Genomic DNA, 20,823 nt, shown 5'->3' on the forward strand with positions numbered 1-20,823 from the left:
GACTGTACAGCCTGACCCAGTATGATAAATAGCGATTTAATGTTATCCTCTAACAATGCAATCTCAAATTCCAGGTCAATGCTGAGAACAACTAAGCCGAATGTACTCCCACATCTCCTACGATCTGGCACCGTGTATCCCATTGTGCTAAATCAGTTTGAATGATGAATAATGACCACAAAAGATGCTGACAATGTCCAAAGGAAGTTTAGGGATGATCTCTTGCAGATGTTTTGGCCCACACAAGGGGATACCGGACTGAACACTATCATATGTATTGCCAAAGTGAAACAGAAGAGTATTTTCTTCGATGTGCTTAAATGTTTTTGGCATTTTAGAACGCAACAAATCCTTTCTACTTTAATATCCACGGCCTACTGTTATTACCTCACAATGTGTTTAACGTTGAATTTGACAGAAATGTATGACTCATTGTGTGAATGTATATCGTGCTTCCCGGGAAGCCAACGGATTCTGGCAAGAGTTTTGGCTGTAAATGCAGGACTACCATTTGGCCGCAGTCATTCAAGGTATTTTTAGTATTGAGGAAGACACAGAAGATTTGTGATTAATATGACGGGCAACAGTAGCTGAGGTGCTCCTGCGATGTGTCCTTGGGCAAGACTCTTCATCCAACTTGCCTCCAGTGTCTGCGTACTCTAGTGTTTGAGTGACAGTGTGAAGGGGCTCCTTGATGTACAGCGCCGGGTCCAAACTGTTCTAGAGTTCCACTGATTAACGCGGCAAAAACACAACTTTACCTAAATCTCCTGCTGAAATAACCACCACCATTTCTCCAGGTAAAATTAATTTTATATGTGTATGAAATTAGCCTTGATTCTGTATGGAAAAAAAATTACTTATCAAAATCCACAGTAAAATCCATGGGCCCCATTGTAGCCGTTGTCATAGTAACGATAAACAAATGTCTAACTGTTGTTGGAAATATCAAATAAACCGCATTTTATCGTCTTGAATGTCATTCCTCTTGTTCTTGCGTCTTTAGCCACAACAAGATCACATTTTTAGTTGTAGTTTTACACTTAAAATCACTAGTTTTAATCCTATTTGATGATGAGGTGGACAGTTTCAAGTACCTGGGTGTTCATCTCAACAATAAACTGGACTGGTCCCACAACACCGACTCCCTGTACAAGAAGGGCCAAAGTCGCCTCCACCTTCTGAGGAGACTGAGGTCCTTCGGAGTGAGCAGGCCTCTGCTCAGGACTTTTTAGGACTCTGTGGTCGCCTCTGCTCTCCAAAACGCTGCCGTGTGCTGGGCCCCGGGCAGCACAGAGCGGGACAAGAACAGACTGAACAAGCTGGTCAGGAGGGCCAGCTCCGTCCTGGGCTGCCCCCTGGACTCTGTGGAGGTGGTGAGGGACAGGAGGGTGTTAGCCAAGCTCACCTCCATCATGGACAACACCTCCCACCCACTGCACGGGACTGTAGAAGAGCTGAGCAGCTCTCTCAGTGGCAGACTGAGACACCCTCAGTGCAGGACGGAGCGCTACCGCAAAGCCTTCATCCCCACTGCTGTCAGACTGTACAATAAGACTGTGAAGTAACATGTGCAATAATCTCTGTATCAGCTGCACTTTATTAACTCTGAGTGATCTTCTTGAACGCCGACTGTAACAAGTGAATTTCTCCTTTGTGAGATCAATAAAGGATTATCTTATCTTATTTCTCTCGATCACTTCCTGCCACCAGGCACCACCACTTCCTGTCACTGATGACGTAACCAGCGAAAGGGTCTGGATTTCATTCTGCAATGCCTTTTTTTCTCCTTTTGAGTTTGTGACATCTTCAAAACGTATCATTTAATGTTCTGAAAATAAATAAATAAATCATTCCAGGCAAGATAAGAGGACAGCTTTCTCTTTTTTTTATTGAGCTCTTTGGGCCTTTTGTTTTTTATGAAACAAAAACACACTTTGATCAAATAGTGTTAATTATAACTAAACATTTGAAAAACTTCAGTCTCTACTTGGCACATCTGAAGCCAGTGTCTTATAAAACAATATGTACAAAACCAGTAAAATGGATGTTTACAGATTTAATGTTTTGTGTTTGTATGAAAATAATTATAAATAGTTTTTAAAATTTGGAAATATATCACAAACATCATTAGTTTAGGGTCAGCTGACAGTTTTCACATTTTTATTTGCTTGTTTACAATTATTCACATCCTGTCAATTATAGAAAAACCTTTAGAGAACTGTCTTTATATTGAAGCCATTGGCTGTTTCACACAGGAGTAAAATATATATATACAAACATATGTACAAATAGGTAAATCAAAGGCATGACTGTCTGCGTTTAAGAAAATTATTTCCGGGGAGCGCATTCAGAACAGGGCCAGCAGCATGATGTGGTGTCGAGCGATGTGAAAGTTTTCGGGGATCTCTTCCATGGACAGGACGTCGTCGGTCATGAGGAACGCCATGGGCCCGACCCGCGCCCAAACGCATCGCTCACACAGAGGGCCCCCCTGGGACACCCCGTCCGACTGAGGAGAGAGCAGGCCAAGAGGGATTACTTAGCATGAGGTGTACAGACGGGAAAACAGGACTGAAGTTTCCAGATCCTGCCTTACAGGTCAGGGCTACTTTATACAGTGGGAGGAAAAAGTATGTGAGCACTTTGGAATTTCTCACATTTCTGCCTAAATTGGTCATAAAATGTGGTCGTTTTTCATCAAAATCATAAGAATGAGTAAACAGCGCCTGCTTAATCTAATACCACCCAAACATTAACATTTTATCATATTTTTATTGGCCAGAACATGTAAACATTCACAATGCAGCGTGGGAAAAGTAAGTGAATGCCCAGAAATCGTGCGAAAGAGGAATGGTCCAAGATTCATCCTGATCGTTGTGAGCGTCTAATCTGCAACTACAGTAAAGCAGCTATTGCTGCAAACGAAGAGTCATATTTAATACAAGGGATTCCACGCTGTTGTGAATGTCTCGGGTTTTTCTGCTAAATATATTCAAAAACGGTGAATAAATTCTTCTATTGATGATAGCACGTTGTCCAAACCCTGAGGCAACAAAACAGTCCCAAACCATAATATTCCCTGCACCATACTTCACAGTGAGCATAGGGTAAAGTAGGGCTGGGCGATATGGCCAAAAAATAAAATCTTGATTTTTTTACTTTGTTTGGACGATTACGATTTTAATGGATTTTATTGGAAATAAACTTAAAAAGGTCTTCTGATCTTTCATATGAAGGAAACTGCACAGAGTCCAGCTCATTAAAATTAAGATTCATAATATAGCCCACAATAAGGCCCATTAAAAATTGTTCTTTCTGTTTTAAATATTCTTTCTTTTCTGCTCTCAAAAGTGAAACTTCTTAATAAGCCTTTAGTTTTATCATCCTGGAGCTCAGCTGTGATTGAAAACCGTCTCCATGGAGACTCAAGGGGAAAGAGGCGGAGTTAAATGCAGCGGCAGCGGCAGCAGCTCAGCGTGAGAGAAGGGGAGAGAAGGAGACCAGGGGGAACTTTGTTTTAACGGAGAAAACTCTACCGCGCACAATGAAAACATAAACGCGCTGCCCTGCAGAGCAGCAGCGATCGTTAGAAAGTCGCTGGCTGGTTCCACTGGTGTCATTTTCCAAAACAGTCTCTAGGGAGCGTCTGAAACGCTGCTAAATCGGCAGAGGCGGACATGGAGCGGCGGACATGGAGCGGCGGACATGGAGCGGCGGACACGATTTTAGGATTTACCCATTTTCAACATCGTCTGTTTTTAAAAGTATGAATTAATTGGATTAATTCGATTTATCGCCAAGCCCTAGTGTAAAGATGTTGATGTGCTCTTCCATCTTTCCTCCCCACATGACGTTGTGTGTTCCTCCCAAACTATTCAACTTAGCACTTTGCTCCTCAGCACTACTGGAAAGCAGCTCTTTCAGTGGCAGACTGAGGCACCCTCAGTGCAAGAAGCAGCGCTACCGCAAGGAGTTCATCCCCACTGCTGTCAGACTGTGCAGCTGTGACCCTTTGCAGAATACAAACAATAATCCCTGTATTTACATCACTTATCTGTGTCACTTTATCAAACACTTGCATTACACTGACAATAACTTTTTTGTTAGAGTCTGTTTATTTATTATTTACTGTTTATACTTTTTGTCCCCACAAAGTCCCAGGTACTAGTCATTGTATATAAGTTATCACTATTTACTATTTAATTGTTTTTTCCTCACATTTCCTGCCTATTTGCACACCCTGAGTGTTTCTAAGAGCTGAATGTAGCAAGTAAATTTCTCCATTGTGTGATCAATTAAGGCCATCTTTTCTTATCTTACTCTGGACTGTGGGACCCAAAGTTTGGGAGGAACACACACCGTCATTTGAGGAGGAAAAATGGAACAGCACATCAACATCTTTACACTACGCTCACTGTGAAGTATGGTGCAGGGAAAATTATTATTTGGGGCTGTTTTGTTGCCTCATGTATTCACAAGTTTATGAAGATATTTTGCAGAAAAACCTGAGACATTCACAGCATGTAATCCCTTGCATTGAATATCTGGCTGACTCTTCTTTTGTAGCAATAACTACTTTTCTGTAGTTGCAAATTAGACGTTCACAGCGATCAGGAGGAATCTTGGATCATTCCTCTTTACAAAACTGCTGCAGTTGAGCGAGATTCAGGTGGTGTACTCACTTTTGTCTCCCTCTTCTGCGAATGTTTACATGCTATGGCCAATAAAATATGATAAAATGTAAGCGTTTGGGTGGTTTTAGTTTAAGCAGACACTGTTTAACCATTCTTATGATTTTGATGAAAATCAGACCACATTTAGTGACCTATTTAGGCAGAAATGTGAGAAATTCCAAAGCGTTGCGCACATACATTTTCCTCCCACTGTTTTACCTTGATATGGTGTTGGCGCTTACACAGTTGATCTGGCGCCGGGACGTGATGAAGGCAGACCCAGGGGTGATGCAGTTGGGGCAGTTGGCCACACAGCAGGGCAGAGGCTCGTTGTCTTTGATAAGGGCTGAGGGAATGTCCGATTTGAGGAAGTACTCCTGCCAAGAAATGTTAGCTGTTTAAACGCACTAAACAAACATTTGCAAATCTACTTATGATAACTATCGTAACAACATTCAGTCCTGCGTTTCAGATGCCGATCCAAGAAAAAGATGATTCTTCTAAACGTTGCTGATGGTTCCTGGCATATAAAGAAAAAACATCTGGAAAGACTTTTCTGGAAAGACCTTTTGGGCTCTGCATTAATGTTTTGTAATTATTTTCAAATATGACAGACTTAATTATTTATGGGACTACTATTACCAGGGGGAAAAAATATTGTTGTTTCTACCAAAATGTAAATTAGCAATACTGCAGACAAATGTTCTGAAAGAAACAAAAACCGACATGCTGCAGCTGTGTTTTAATCTGTCCACAAAAGAAGAAGTGCCGGCAGCTGACCCGGTCAAAGCTTCTACTGAAGTAGTTTGAAAAGCCGAATGAACTGGAACTGGATGACTAACTGATGACTAACTGATCCAGGGGTGTCAAACATACGGCCCGGCCCGCGAGATGATTTAATCTGGCCCCTGCCCTGTAGGGCATAAATTCCAGAGTATGTAAAAAAATATATATATATAGGAGTTTGACACCCCTGACTTAATCGTTTGTTTCTGTATAATTGAAAAATATAAATGGCAAGAAATTAATAAAAGTGATTCTCTATACATTTTAAATGTGTTAATTTAATTAATTATTAAAGAGGGGGTATTATGCTTTTTCCAATCACATAGCACCAGTCTATAGCACACTACGATGATGACCAAACCTTCAGTTGGTCTGTAAATGCAGTAAATTAGAATAACTGCCTTGTATAAAATGTCTCTCTCAAAATGGCTGTAGTGAATGTCTTGAAATAGGCCTCTGTCTCTATAAGAACCTCCGATCCTTTCCGACACGCCCCCTCCACACGCTGTCTGTGGCATCAGTGGGGAGGCGGTTCTGCTGAGGAGCAGTGGTTGGTTACTCGGCTGGTGACGAAAGCTCGGAGGCGTCTCCAGGAGGTGGGGGCGTTCCTAGGAGGACTCAGGCAAACCTATCCCTAAAATGGAGTTTTCAGAGTTTTTACAGATTACTCAAAAATACGTGAATGTGCCAAGGCAACACTTCAGGCATGTTTTTAATGAGGGAATGACATTATAACATGATGTAAAGCTCTAAAAAGTCGATTTTGCATAATACCCCCCCTTTAATTAAGGGGTTTAGCTCAAACCCCTCTGAAGTTTACAGTCACTCAGTGCTGAGGAAGGCCACCCAGATCCCTGAAGACCCCTCACATCCACTCCATAGCCCCTTCATGCTACTCCCATCAGGCGCTTTACAGTCCCCCAGCCCACAAAAACATACAAGTCATCTGTTCCAAATGCAAACGGTCACAAATAATAGTCCTGTTGTTCATTGTTGCTTTGTGGATTTGGGCTTCGGGGACAGACAATGAAGTATATCTGTCTATCTAAAAATGTAAAACAATGCATAAAGTTGACATTCTGTGCCTGCATTTGTATCTAAAACATGTAACACGAAATGATTCTACTTTTTCTGAAGTCTCTGATCTCAGCATAAAGGCAGGATTACACACAGACCAATGAGACGAGCTGTCCTATCAGGAGGGGGAAGGATCTAGATTGTTTACTTTTTCAGCTTTCCTCTCTCTAGTCATCTTGCAATCTTATGGACTTCTGCTTTAGTTGGACAATGATATCCACACTTCAGACAATTCTATGTTGTTACCGAACAGGTTGAAAAGCCTTGGCGAATAAACAAATGGCAGAAATACAAAAGGTGCTACTAACGTTGAGCGGGACAGTGACGTATTTAGAGTGGGCTGTATCTGAATGATCGAATATCTAAATAGTATGAGTTATGAGTTTTAATGTTGAAAGACTTTGGTACTTAAATTGCGCACATCAAAACCAAAGCAATTAGGGAAGAACATGTTGGAAACCATTGAAGATGTCAGTACAGGCAGACACATGTGTGTTGACTCATACCCCGTCCAGAGTGAGGAGACGTCGAATGCTCTCAGAAATGATCAGAGAGGATTTGGCCCTGGTCACAGCCACATAAATCAAGTTCCACTCGTCTGTCGGGACCTCATCTGGAGACAAAGGAAATTCATGCATTTAGAAATTCAAGTCGCTTTTGACCAAGAACAGAGAGAGATTCCGCATTTTTACACTCAGTGGCCCTCATTTACCAACATTGCATAAAAAAATAGTGTATGCGTAGGTTTATTCACGATATACTCCAGAGTGCGTGTGGCATTTATGAACCCGTGCTTTCCGCTCAGATCTTTCCGTACGCAAAAGCAGCTAATGGTAAATGTCATGGAGAAATCCAAGCGTCATTTGAATGAAACGGCCAAAAATATTCATGATCGGGAGGCCTCACCCACGGGTTTTACGGCACGCACGAAACACGGCAACCAGGAAATGATACAGAGTTGTTTTTAACACAACAAAAATGATATTTTTGCGCATGAGGAAAATTAAAGAATCTGTCAGTAACCCACATTAACCTTATAACCAATCCAAGATCACATCAATAAAAAGAAGAGGGGAAAAAGAAATAGGCTAATAATAAAAATTTATTTATTAAATAAGCTGTAGGCCTAAGTAGCCAATATAAAGAAGGGTGTACAATTAGCTAGACCACACTAAAAAAATAGTTTGTGGTAAAAAGAAAAAGCGTGGATGTAACGCTGCAGTCAGAGCAAACTCTGGACCATGATCTCAACCAGCTCCGCGGACTCAGCGCTGGAGCCGGGGGCAGAACTAGGCCTGAGCAAAGCTTTCCCCCGGGAGGAAACCGATGCGCGGAGAACCAACAGCTGACCAGAACCAAACAAACCCGTCCGGATCATTCCCCTGTCGAGAGGAGAGTGTGCGGTCAGCAGATTGATAAATGCCAACAGGCGGTAATTTTTCGTACACCCCATATACGCTCTGATTTCACCGTATGGATGTTTGATAAATGAGGGCCAGTGAGACTAGAGTACACTCACTTAGGCATTTCATCAGGACATTAGATTAATATATAGTCTGAAGCGTATAACTGTACAAATATGTGTTCCGTACTTATTATGAAGCTCCTGTGAAATCGGAGGTTGTGCCTTGAAGCAGGAATCCTGGCAAAGTCGTCGGTCACCATCACAGTGTCGAACTCCATCCCCTTAGCTTTGTGCACCGTGCCCAGGATGAAGTCTGTGGAGGGACATATGGAAAAAACCTGAGCCGCGTTTAATAACACCACTTTCTCCACGAATAGACAAAATAATCATCAAGTGCACGCTGCCAACGGACATTTATATTCCAATAGCTTTCACTTTCCAGTTCTTTGGGACCCTCTCCTTACCCGCTCTGAGGTAATCTTCTTCGCAGCATGTTTGCAGCCTGGACACCAGCTCCGGGATGCGGGCGCCGTATTTCGCCACGATGTTGAGTTTGGCCTCCAGCTCTCGATCCTCCGTTTGCTCGGCGTACTCCCTCAGAGCTTGGAACGGGTGGGCCGCCTTCCTCGCAAAAACACGAAGGAACGGGTCCTTGATGACTGAAAACAGTGCAAAAAGAATCTCTATTATAGATGCTCAGTCGTTCCTCATTAAATGTTGTTGGTTCACTTACATTTAGCTTCATATTTTTGTCCGTCCTCTAGTTTCTTGGAGTCTTGCATAATTTTCCAAATGTCTCTGATTCTTTCCAAACCAATGCCTTGAATACCCTGAAGAGAGAGGACGTTTATTATACTATTTAATTATCGGTGCAATAATAAAACAGTTACTGTGTTTAGTGAAAATGCTTTGTGTGAACTATTGGTTTATTAACCTGTTAACCCAAGCACATTTTCTCCAGTTTCGCTTTACCTAAATCTAATAGCTTAAAAAATAGCGAGGAAAAAAAAGATGAAAATGCAACAAAAAAGTGACAAGAGACAAAAAGCCTGAAAAACAAAAATGTGTCAAAAACAAGGAGAAAACATGACAAAAACGTAATGAAAAAGCAACAAAAACTCAACCAAAATGTGACAAAAACAGGGTGAAAACACGACAAAAAGTGACACAGAAACATGACAAAAATGCAACAAAAAGTGACGAAAGATGCAGCAAAAAAAGTAATGAAAAACTAACAAAAAACACGATGAAAAAGAGAGACAAAATTATTCATGAATGTGACAAAGATAGCAACAAAGTTACCATCACTTTTGTAGGTCTTAGCTTTCAAATTAGGCATTACCCTGTGGCTCTCCAGTCAAGATTTAGATTTGAGTAAAGCCGAACTGGAGAAAATGTGCTTGGTTCTGATGGGAGGTTAATATGGCAGGAATCCCAGAAAGCAGTTTTTACACAACACAGTCCAGGGGTCTAGAAATCCAGTTCCATTACTCACTCCGACAAAGTGGATTTGGCAAGAGGGGTTGGCGTCTGTCACTTTCACGGCTTCAGAGAAAACAGTCAGGTTTGTTCTGGACAAAATGGCCGTCTTCCCTCGACTCGGGCTCACTCCTCTCCGCACAGAGTCTGCTATGTCCGCCGCGCTGTCGTCACTCACGCCACCTTCACGAGAATGAGAAATGAGTGTCTCAAATAATAAGAGTATTCAGAGTTTATACAGTGGGAGGAAAAAGTATGTGCACCCTTTAGAATTTAACATTTCTGCCTAAATTGGTCTGCTTAACTAATACCACCCATACAACTACATGTTATCATATTTTTAATGGCCGTAACATAAACATTCTCAGGACAGCGTGGAATAAGTGAGTACACCTCATGGCTAAGGATCCTCCAGGAGCTAATTAGACACATTCATGCAGACGTTTAAGTTCACTTACTCATGTTATGGCCAATACAAATATGATAACATGTAATTATTTGGGTGGTATGAATTTAAGCAGACATCGTTTAGTCATTCTTGTGATTTAAATCAGACGACATTTTAAGACAAAATTTAGGCAAAAATATGAGAAATTCCAAAGGGTTCACATACTTTCTCCTCTCACTGTAAATACATTCTACAGTAGAAGACGAGCTCACAGTCCTAAAACAATGGTTTGATCTAAACAAACTCTCAATGTTAAAACAGTCCCAAACAGTCAAAGCTTTCAAAAAGTTGTTTAAAGTTACTAAAATTCAAGAACATATAAGCTTAGGATGAATAAAGTAAGAAAAAAATAAAATAAAATAAATAAAAAATAATAATGATGACATGATTTACTTTCAACTAAATTAACATAAATGGTGGAATATTGAAATTTATGTTACTAACTCCAGATACATGCCTACTTCTCTTCTGTTTGACACTTGATATTGTTCATTATTAATGTTTGTGGGGGTTTTTTTCTCTCGTGGAAGTCTGTAAACTGGGTTAGGCGTAATAAGTTTTCACTTCAGCCTAAACCCTTTCGGTCATGTTGTACACAAAGAATTGGAAATGTTTTTACGTTTAAAAGGAATGAACTGACCGAATAAACTGCTACTACTACTACTACTACTACTACTACTACCATTTTACGGGGTTTCCCACTGATGCCAACAGTATCTGTGAACTGCATTTGTGGTTTCTGCTCCACATTGTTTTCCTGGATACTTTTGTACATCTTTTTGTGGAGGTTTGGTGGATTTGTTTACTTTGAGAGTCCAAAATGGCCCTGAAGAAAGCTTTATCAAAAGGTAAACAAAAGCTTGCTTATCAGCTGAGACCTACAAATTTCTTATTCTGAGACACTAAAGAGGCACGAGAGCCCCCACACCTGCAGCCCAGTGGAGGCGTCACAAGAAGAGGTACAGGAAACAAAAAAGGGACCAATGAGGACATGGTGAAAGACTGTTGTGGAGCAGAGGGAGCTGCAGGAGGAAGAGGAAGGAGGAGGCGGGGGAGTTGACCAGTGCAGGACACCACGCTCTGAAACAGGGAGAAACCCAGGAGGCTCTGCACCATTTCAGAGGAGACAGAGGGCAGCCAGCCAGGTTTCCCTCTGGATGCCACGGTTTCCCCCCCGACCTCCAAGGTCATGCAGGTCAGGTTCAGGCTCAGCCCCAGCATCTCAGGACTGACCCCTTAACACTATTTTGTTGCACGCTTGTACAATGACAATAAAGCACTTACTTACTTATACTTTCTTTATCTATTTATCTCTTTATTCTTTATCTTTATCTCTTTATGTATGACTTACCTTTCTGTTTTCCTCCAACTAAAATCTTCTGCACATTTTTGCAGACTTTGAGGATCGCAGCTCCCACATAGGCAATCTCAGCACCAAACCGGAAGCTCTGCAAAAACAGGAAATGTGAGTAGTTGTTAATGTTTTGCCTCATTTAGCAAAGTTTTGGCTTGTAGGCTTTATACGACAGGACTGAGCGTGAAAAGGGCTGAGGGAGGCATTTAGCAAACTGCCACAGCCAACTCTAGACCAACAACTCGGGACCCTTCACTATTTATTAATGTGTGATTGGATACTTTGTTGTGATATACAGTGTGGCTTAATGTCACTCCTCACTTCCCCAAACCACTTTCACTAACACTCAGTGAGTATTTTTGCTTGTTCAAACTTGCCACTGCTAACATTGTCACCACAAATAAAGCATTACCTCACTCTCATTAACGCCTTCCTTCTTTTTGACAAAGGCCCGTTTGACTGTGTAAATGTTAGGATTAAAACGTTGATGCTTCTAAATAAAAAGGAAGCTCATCAGTCACTTCTCCTCGCTGCATGGTCCATTTTGAACCCGTCATTATTGTGTAAATAAATCCGTCTTTTGTGAGAAGTGACTGTAGTAGGTTAAGCATGTCCATAAGATGATGTGTGCGTTTCGCTGATGTGTAAAATGATGTTAAAAAATAAAAATAATCTATTAACCTCTTAGCCCCCACCTGAACACATTTTCTCCCATCTGGCTTTACCCAAATCTAAAAGCTTCTTCAAAAAAATCATTTACTCAAACAGCGATAAAAATGAGACCAAAACAATGATGGAAATGCAACAAAAAAGAGCAACAGAAAAGTGACGAGAAAGTGACAAAAAACAATGTGAGGACATGAGGGAAAAGATCAGTTTAGATGAGTTTTGTCGGTCTTAGCTTTTAAATTAGGCATTACACTGGCCTACGGACTGTGACTTAACGGATTTGTAAAGCTGAACTAGAGAAAATGCTCTTGGTTAAGGGGTTAACATGTTTCCGCACTACAGTAGCACCCCCTCCTGGTCTCATTTGCGTCTGCTGCTCAATGCCTGCAACACTTAACTTTGGGCTACATATAACTTTAGCTACGCACAGAATTGTCCTCATATTTCATCACTGTGAAATACAAGTAAGTACACATGACGAACAACCAAGCCACAACTTTTGTAAAATAAATTCAACGTCAACATTTGGAGTAACACCAGATAGAAAGGTAATGATTTAAGTCGACTAAATTCTGTAAGATTTATTCGGCTTGGTGCACTACTGTTCGTTTACCTGAGTGAGATAATAGATGTGAGTGTGGTCCACTGTGTCCAGGGCATTGACCGCTCCTTTGAAGGTGTAGATCTGCTGATGAGGGTCTCCCACCAGGATCTTTCCACAGTTCTGAGACAGCATGATGTCCAGGATCACTGCAACACGAGGGCAAATGGTATGTTTAATCAAAAGTCTTCAGTAAACCATCAACGATGACGACTCAGGGTGTAACAGTGTCAGCATTTCAAATAAAAAAAGTTTAATCTTCATGAGCAGAAATCCAGCACAGCCAACAGCTTGTTCTAACACTTTTAGTGTCAGCAGGGGCTTTAAATCTTTATTTCTACTGTATTTCATTTGAGAGTAACACATTTACCTGGAGTGCAGTCCTGGGCCTCGTCAATAAAAATGGCATCATATGTATGAGAGAGGCAGGGTCTGGAGAGCTGCCACAACTTCAGGTAACCTTTGAAGACAGCGATTAGGCAGCAATGAAGCACAAGTGGAGTGCAAACCACACACAAAGCCTAATAAAAGAATGAATGAGTGATTGATTCACAAGATTTGACCAATTTCAGATGCAATTTTTGGATGTACATCACTTCTATGTTTAACCATGATCATTTGACTAAACCACACGCTTAGCAAAATTCCAATAATGATAATGATTTGTTAAGCTCTAGGACATAAATACATACCATCATGTGTCATGTAGAAAGCCTGTTTCTGTTTCGCACTGATATTCTTCATTTGCATCCAAATGAACCTGGCATCCTCCACAAACAACTAAAAACATTACATACAAAACACAATGTTACATTTTGACTTGAAACAGTTTGGAGGCCCCCATTTATCAACTCTGTGCACAGAATGGTGTTTATTTTGATGTATTTTATTCTACACTGCAGGGCCCGTGGCATGTATGAACCTGTGTGTAATCGTGTGTAACAGATGATGATTAATATGGCGGTTAATCATTTCTATAAAATGCCATAAAATAATTATCAGATGGGCACACCCACAGCTTTTACGGCATAAACAATAAACAGTTTCTCTAACCAGGAAATACTTGTTTGTAACACAACAACAAATATGCTATTATTTGTAAATTAGGAAGATTATAAAATATTAAATTTCACTAGTAAAAATGAGCTGTAAATACAACTAAACATACTTGATCCTATAAAAGTCGGACCAGAATCAGTCAGATCATGTGCTGAATCAGCAAAAAAGCAACTATGGTCACTCTCTCTGGAGCTGTGGGAGACCGGGACCTGACTCATAGCACTCAAACCAGGACCAGACCTCACCCCAAGCGGGGCGTGTGCTTGTTTCTGTTTGAGAGGGACAAAGCTTGCCTTATGGCTGCAGCGGTCTTTTGAGTAAATAAACAAAAATGTGCAAGAGGTCCTGGCTGTAGGCCTCCACTGTGAGGTCGCGACCGTGGCAGGCTCAACTCTCAAGCCTCCTCCACTGTCAGGACAGGAAATGCACAGGATACGTTTCAAAACAAAATCGCAAATGCACTTCCGGCTGAATTGCTTTCTTCACAAATAGTTAGTAAAAAATTGACGTAAAATCTAGCAATTCCTAGGGTTAGTCACTCCTCGTCTTACAGTGGAGCCTGAACCACTGTAAGACCAGAAGCCACCTCAAATTGGAGGCCTCTCAAATTGCAAACTGCCCAAGTTTTATCTCTGGGCCAGGCTGATGCACTCGGACCTGTGGCGTCGACGAGAATAAATATTGAAATAAGTTTACCCATGAATATGTACGTACGCCATTGCCTAGTTTTCTGCTGAAAGCTCAATAATAATTATTTATATGCATATTAAAATGTCAAAAACAGTGGTGATTTTTCCGTACACCTTGCATACACTCTTGCTGTGCACAAGTTTGATAAATAAGGGCTAATAAGTGGATCTTATTTGGTCTTTACTGGTCTCTCTGCGAAGTCTATGGGTTTAATGATGCGGCTTCTTGTAACGTGGCGGTCCGGCACATGGGAGATGTTTATTTCTTCATCTGTTGACGCCAGAAAAGTACTGATAGTCTGCATCACGATTTTGGACCTGACGAAACCCCCTCGACCTTTGGTCAGAGCCATGTTGATGCTAAACGGCTTCATGCTGCATGTGAGCTTCCGGGCAACCTGATACCTGCAGCAAAAACAAACATGTGACAATATTAATATAAGTGAAAGATTCAACACACTCCATGTTTGTAGATATGAACAGGAGCAGCATATTAAAGGGGCTAGATGCAAGTTAGTCATCTTATACTCACTACTGCCACCTCAGGTCATATGTGTAACTGCAGCTTCTATGTTAAGCTTGTGCATGACTGCACTTCGGACCTGAATTAACAACTTATTGAGCGACACTGCAGGATTTTAGAGGCAGTTGTGGTGAACAGGTCTGGGTTCATTCTACACATTAGGACATGGCTGGAACATGTAGGGGAGATTTTTACATGTTTAAACTCCGTATAGTCCCTTTAAGGCTTTATTGTCGCCAAAGTGCATTAAAAACACAACAAATTTAAAGTTAAAAAACAACTGCACTCACATAATTGTCAGCTTCTATGTTACAGGTGACAGTCGCTCAAACAGATGCTGTGGTGGAATTTCGTACTTAATAAAGCTTAGAGATATGTTGTCTAGTCAAGAGGTGAGAGGTTCAATACATGTATATTATACACGGAGAACGCACAAAGCAGTGCATCAGAGTTCTGAGCAGCAAACTCTCTGATCCAGCTATATAGCGTAGACGATAGGTTAGTTTGTGTATTTGCTGCGACTAGTTTTGGTGAATAACAACTCTGAATAAAACTGTCACAACAATACGATCAAGTGTCAATAAAGAAGTAAAGAGAAGAAACAATCACTTCCACCAAAATCCCTTTAAGACACGGTATAAATATTCATGGAGGAGTGGCCAGATTTTTGCTGATATGTGCTGCGCTGATAAAAAGTTAGAGGCTGTAGTGTGTCTTACCTCATACCGACCTCTCTGAAAGCCAACGAGTGGACGGTCTTACATTCCACGTTCCCAGGGAACCTTCTCTCCGCTTCTTTAGCCACGGATCTGTTGAACGCCACATACAGGAAACGCAGATCTGGTCTCTGCTCTGCATACTTCACTAATGTAGTGGTTTTTCCAGTACCTACACAAAAGATCAGGAGTAAAAAACATATTTATTCTAACAACAGAATCTAACATTTTATGTCTTGGTTAGTCTGTTGTATTTAGACAAACTTTACTGATCGGCGGGGGACATTAAGGTATGGAAGTCATGAAGGAATCTGACTACTATGTGCACAAATCATCCCATTCATTTATCTGTTGTGGTGCAGTTGGACACATTTGTTTCTTTACCTGCGAAAGCCATAATTTTGAGCACGTGGTCCCGCTGTATGTTGTGGCTGAGGACCATTTGCTGTTCGGCGGTGAGATTAATCTGTGATCCACTGAAAAAAAAAAGCAAACAATAAGTACTTTCAAAGAACTTAAACAATATATGGTTTATAGTTTTTATACCTGCTCTGATCAAAAGTGACGGCAAAAGGTCCATTCTCCATAAGATGAAGCACATAGTAAATGTTGTAGTGCAATCTAAAGAGCAAAAGAGAACACCATTATTTTGGTATATAATAAAACTCTGCAGAATAAAATTAGAATTGGATCATTGGCAATGTCTTGTGACCCCAGTGTGACCCTAGCCCGTGGGACAACGGATAGAAATTAGCCTTTAGCTACAATCCCACGCATGTTTTTCATGTTCGTTCATTAACATGCACTGTCCCAACCAAAAAATATATATATATATTATTACATCAAGACCTGACTATCCGGTTTATTTAGTGAATGTTTTGTCAAAACCCAAAAGCTGCAGTGGACTTCAGACACTTGAGTATATTATTCTCATAAATGACTGACTCAAGGGTTACAGACAAAAGAGGTTTGGAACCACAGGCTCATCGTATTCATACCAGTGTCTTTGTCGACAATAGTTAGTTTTTCTTCACATTACTGTCACATTCCTCTGAAAGCATGTTAAGATGTGAATATGTGTGAGACAATGCAGTTGTTCCTACACGAGAACCCGCACTGTGAGCATTTCCCACAAATCAAATAGCCTGTAGATATTCTTAAATTGCTAATAAAAAGATGGCCAAAAGTGTAGTCAGTATTTACCTGTTGCTGATGTGCATCCCAGTCTGTCTCTTTATGGCCAGCAGCATCATGGCCGTGCGGTTGAGGTACTCTGAGATGGCAGTGTAGGACAGACAGTTGTTGAGCAGAGAAACTAAGGACTGAATGTCCGCCACAGACTCTGAAAGCAAGAGGATCACAGCCATCCCAGCATATGGGTTTGTGCCCTGGAAATTAAACATGCATGTTAAGAAAATCCCTTCAAAGTTCTTAGACACAACTGTTTTATGTCAATTGTTAATTCTTACCCTGTGAAAAACAAAACAAAACCAGAAAATAAATAAAAAAGTATTTTTCTGTATCATACCTCAATACCCAGGTTGTGTTCCTTTTGAATAACAGGGATCCTTAATCTAATGGCGGCTTCGGCCTGAGGAAACAGTCGATGTTTCTTCACACAATCCAAAACTTGATCTGGTCTGAAACGCTGAGCCGGCTTATGTTGAGCCATCAAACTAGAAAAAAAAAAAACATACGAGGCATTACTTTGACATTTTCACGGACAATTAAAAAGAAGGGTGAAAAAAGGCAATTAGGTACATCTGTAAATTTATCAGTTGTTAATTTAAAATTATTTTACACTGTATCATCTTTTGTATTTTTGAAATGTCCCTCTATATAACAAAAACATAACACATTTGAGAGAGCTGTAACTTACATGACCAGATTTCTAATGCTGTGGTCGAGTGGGGTTTTTAAAATCTTCTTGAGGTCTACATTCACACACTTGACGGTGTCATTCTCTTTCATCACGTAGCGGAAGTACTGTTTCTTGTAAGGCACAAACTACAAGGGAAAAGTGAAGATGCAAAAACATTGTGTAATTACATTGAACCATAGCCAGAAATAACAACTTAATATTCAATTCCAAGCTTTAAGACCTTTATCGAAGAATTTGCATGCTCTTCAAGAAATATAAGACTACAATGAAGTAAAGATTGCCAATGGTTTCTGTGGGGTTGGCGAGAATACAGACCCGAGGCCCTCTGAGAATGTTAGCCATCAGTATCCAGGCAGACTCACGATGAAGAAAAACACAGACTTTTCCTCAAGTGAAGCAACTTCTTTACACAGTCTGTGCTAATCTGCTCGGAACTCGTCGAGACAAAACGTCCTGTGTCTTATAAAGTTCGAAAGGGCCTTTACTGAAAAATGAAACTAAATATCTGATTATGCTGTGTTTTGTGTCATACCTTTGGGTCTTGCACTATGTTCTTCCATCGGTGGCAGACGAGCTGAACACTGCGGTACAGATCTTGAGCAGGGACTAAACTCAACACCTGCCTCAGCACCTCCTCTGGCAGGTCGTCCGCACACCCATTGGGCTGCAGCAAATTCTTAGAGCTGCCGAGGAGTCCGAAATGGGCATCGGGGAGAGCCTCTATATCCTCTTCCATTGCTGATAACCCTATTGCACTTGGTTCAAAATCCTCATCAAACATCTCTGCTGTTATTCCCTCTAAATAGTCCACTTCCTCCTCCCTCTTTCGGGCATTTTCCGCCATCAACAAAGTGGCGTCGTCCATCGCTTCCTCATCTATTGGACAAGCTTGACTGTTCAAAGCTGCTAATAAACTAACGTCATCTTCGTCCTCCTCCTCCTCTTCCACCTCTTGGTCCACCTCTGGTCTGTCTATAGGGAAAAGGGATCTTGGTTCTATCGAGTGTGTGGATGAACAGGGGGCTTGGGGCTTGTTCGGGCTCGAGCTGAGGACTCCAGAAACATTGAAGAACTTGTTGATTCCCTTCTGACGCCCGGAAGGACTCGAGGAGGCAGAGGCTGAGAAAAATGAGAGTAAATAAGAAAAAAGTCTGCCTGGATATTGTGTTAAAAATGATACAAAAGAACTCCCATCAAGATTGGCATATTGTGGAGTGTGCGGTCTTCAACAATTGTAAAGACAACTCAACGGTTTCGGTGGTGTCTCAGCAAAGGATGCACCAATCCAAGCAACACTTACCACATTTGCGTCTCTTGCTGGGTGTCCGGGGATAGAGGCCTCTGTATGGGTTGCGGTTGCCCTGATTCAAGCAGACACTGTGGGGCTGAGTAAGAGCGCTAGAGCCCGCCACACTGTGACTCAGTTCACTACAGCCGTCTGCACTCAGGTGTCGACGCTTGGCCTTTCCTAGAAAAAGGTAAAGAGTCAGTAATATATTGCAAGGTGAATGTGTCAACAATGCAACCCCAACCTGCACTGTAAGAATATAAACAGCAGCATTGTAACTGAATGAGTTTCCAATGAAACAACAGAGTTAAACTTGGATTCGGCTTTCTACCAACACTAACTGAAATATGCAAGAAAATAGATTGGTGAAGGAATTAGGGCTGTACAATATATCGCATTTTTTGTTGTTGTGATATTACGTGGTGCAATATCCGTATTGCGCGAAGCCACAATATATCGCAACAACACTTAAGTCTTCATCGGACTAAGATTTACTTTCTTTTTTTGCAAACCACCAAAAAAAAAAAAAATGCATTGAATTTATAAATGTGTTTCCGATTTAGTTAAACATTTAATAACATGGGTCAATTTTAGTATTACTTGTCCTCGTCCCGATGTAAAAAGGTACAGGCTACCGTTATTACATACAGAGATATGTTCTTATCTATCGAGTTGATGCTACCTGCCTGGTCTTTGTGCGTGCGCTCAGTCATGCAAATGTTGTTAGCATCTAGCCTCTCCCAGCACATTCATAGCTCCAAACTGGGGTGTTAGAAGCTAGAAGTTAGAAGCTACCAAGCGGTTCCATGTTTTCCCTAATGTTTAATTTGTGTAACTAGGCTTGGATCGTATAACTTTTCATGTAACTGTGTTTAAACAGCTTGGTAGCTTCTAACTTCACGCCAGTTTGGAGCTATACCTTTACTGGGAGAGGCTAAATGCTAACAACAGTTGCGTGACTGAGCACACGCACAAAGACCAGACAGGTACGCATCAACTCCTCTAAACCAAGGTAAGAACATATCTCAGTATGTCAAATATCGTTCAGCCCCAGAAGAATGTGCTGACATATTAAATAGGAAATCACTTGCTTAATATTTTTGCATAAAAAGGCCTAGAGTAGCAAGCAAAGCCCATAATATCACTCACAGGGAATGAAGTTCAGTACAGTAAAGGTTGCAATTATTTATTTATTATGCCTACTACGTTCAACTTCTTTAATTTTCCATTTTAAGAGGACATACGGCGTTGACAATGTATATTTAGTTCTTTGGAGACTTTCATTTTCTACAGGCTGCCTTTGCAAAAACGAGATGATGGGATGTTTCTTTACCTTTCACAGCGACTTCCATGTTTGCATTCATTCTCCTTCGGCTAAATACGCTTAAAGTCTTCTACGCTCTACAGTAAAACAAAGTACCCATGAGCATGCCTTCGTGGGAATTATACACGCAAGAAATCCTGACAAAAGTACATAAACAGAGTTCAAAAGCGTTCATACTCAACAGCATGCTAGCCGAAGTTGTTTGCGTTTGTGAGGCTGCAACGTGATTGGTCGGTTACCCAGCAGCGTCTTCTTCGTTGGTTCTCAAAGGTAGACGTTTCACCGCTACCGCCACCCAATGGACAGATGGAATATGTGAACGGAATGCATCAAAATGAATCAGGGTAGTAGTCATCAAATATATGTAATATATAATATAAAACACTGACAACACAGGTCTTACAGTATATTTTATTTGTTCATTTGATGTTTAAGGCAAAAGTCTTCCGAATTTTAAACAGCTTTGGCCAATAATGTTAAAACATTTATTGCGACTAACTAACTATTAATACATGATACAAATGGGCAATACATCCAAGGATAGATTTTTGCAAGCTAGCCGGCAAATTCATCACAGGAAAAAAATATAATCTAAGTCACGCACAAAAACAAAAACAGAGTAAGGATATTCTCAGAGCAAGGTAAGGATTTTTTCTTTTTTCAGTATCTTAGGAAAAGTTGAAGGAATGTTACAGTGAGCACAAAAAAAATGATAAAAAAGATTAGCCTACCTAATTAAATAGAGGGTTAAAATTCCAACTGTGATACGTAAACAATGGTAAAGTAATCAAGGAATATCAACATGGAATGAAAATCTACCTAAAATGCATTATTAGTACCTTAGTAT

General features: G+C 40.8%; 1 protein-coding gene across 1 annotated transcript; it reads right to left on the minus strand.

Moving 5' to 3' along the window:
* Nucleotides 1-1,910: 1,910 nt before the first annotated feature.
* fbxo18 (F-box DNA helicase 1) lies at nucleotides 1,911-20,187 on the minus strand. The gene is made up of 22 exons (XM_079552393.1): nucleotides 19,986-20,187; nucleotides 18,665-18,832; nucleotides 17,897-18,483; nucleotides 17,362-17,489; nucleotides 17,011-17,158; nucleotides 16,686-16,870; nucleotides 16,029-16,103; nucleotides 15,867-15,958; nucleotides 15,486-15,654; nucleotides 14,429-14,648; nucleotides 13,188-13,275; nucleotides 12,866-12,955; nucleotides 12,508-12,644; nucleotides 11,223-11,319; nucleotides 9,440-9,606; nucleotides 8,678-8,774; nucleotides 8,409-8,603; nucleotides 8,132-8,257; nucleotides 7,046-7,152; nucleotides 4,919-5,053; nucleotides 2,256-2,512; nucleotides 1,911-2,225 (listed from the first exon to the last, which is right to left on the minus strand). The coding sequence occupies exons 1-21, from the start codon at nucleotides 20,014-20,016 to the stop codon at nucleotides 2,351-2,353; spliced, it is 3,204 nt and encodes a 1,067-aa protein (XP_079408519.1). The 5' UTR covers nucleotides 20,017-20,187; the 3' UTR covers nucleotides 1,911-2,225; nucleotides 2,256-2,350.
* Between the last annotated feature and the right edge of the window lie 636 nt (nucleotides 20,188-20,823).

Source organism: Gobius niger, assembly GCF_951799975.1.
Source record: "Gobius niger genome assembly, chromosome: 2".
NCBI lineage: Eukaryota > Metazoa > Chordata > Actinopteri > Gobiiformes > Gobiidae > Gobius > Gobius niger.

Coding starts and splice junctions, on each gene's coding strand:
- fbxo18 (XM_079552393.1), bottom strand. CDS start 20,016: ATGAATGCAAACATGGAAGTCGCTGTGAAAG. Junction 15,655..15,866: donor CAAAATTATGGCTTTCGCAG/GTAAAGAAACAA, acceptor TCTTTTGTGTAG/GTACTGGAAAAACCACTACA. Junction 13,276..14,428: donor TAGACTTCGCAGAGAGACCA/GTAAAGACCAAA, acceptor TAATGTTTTTAG/TTGTTTGTGGAGGATGCCAG.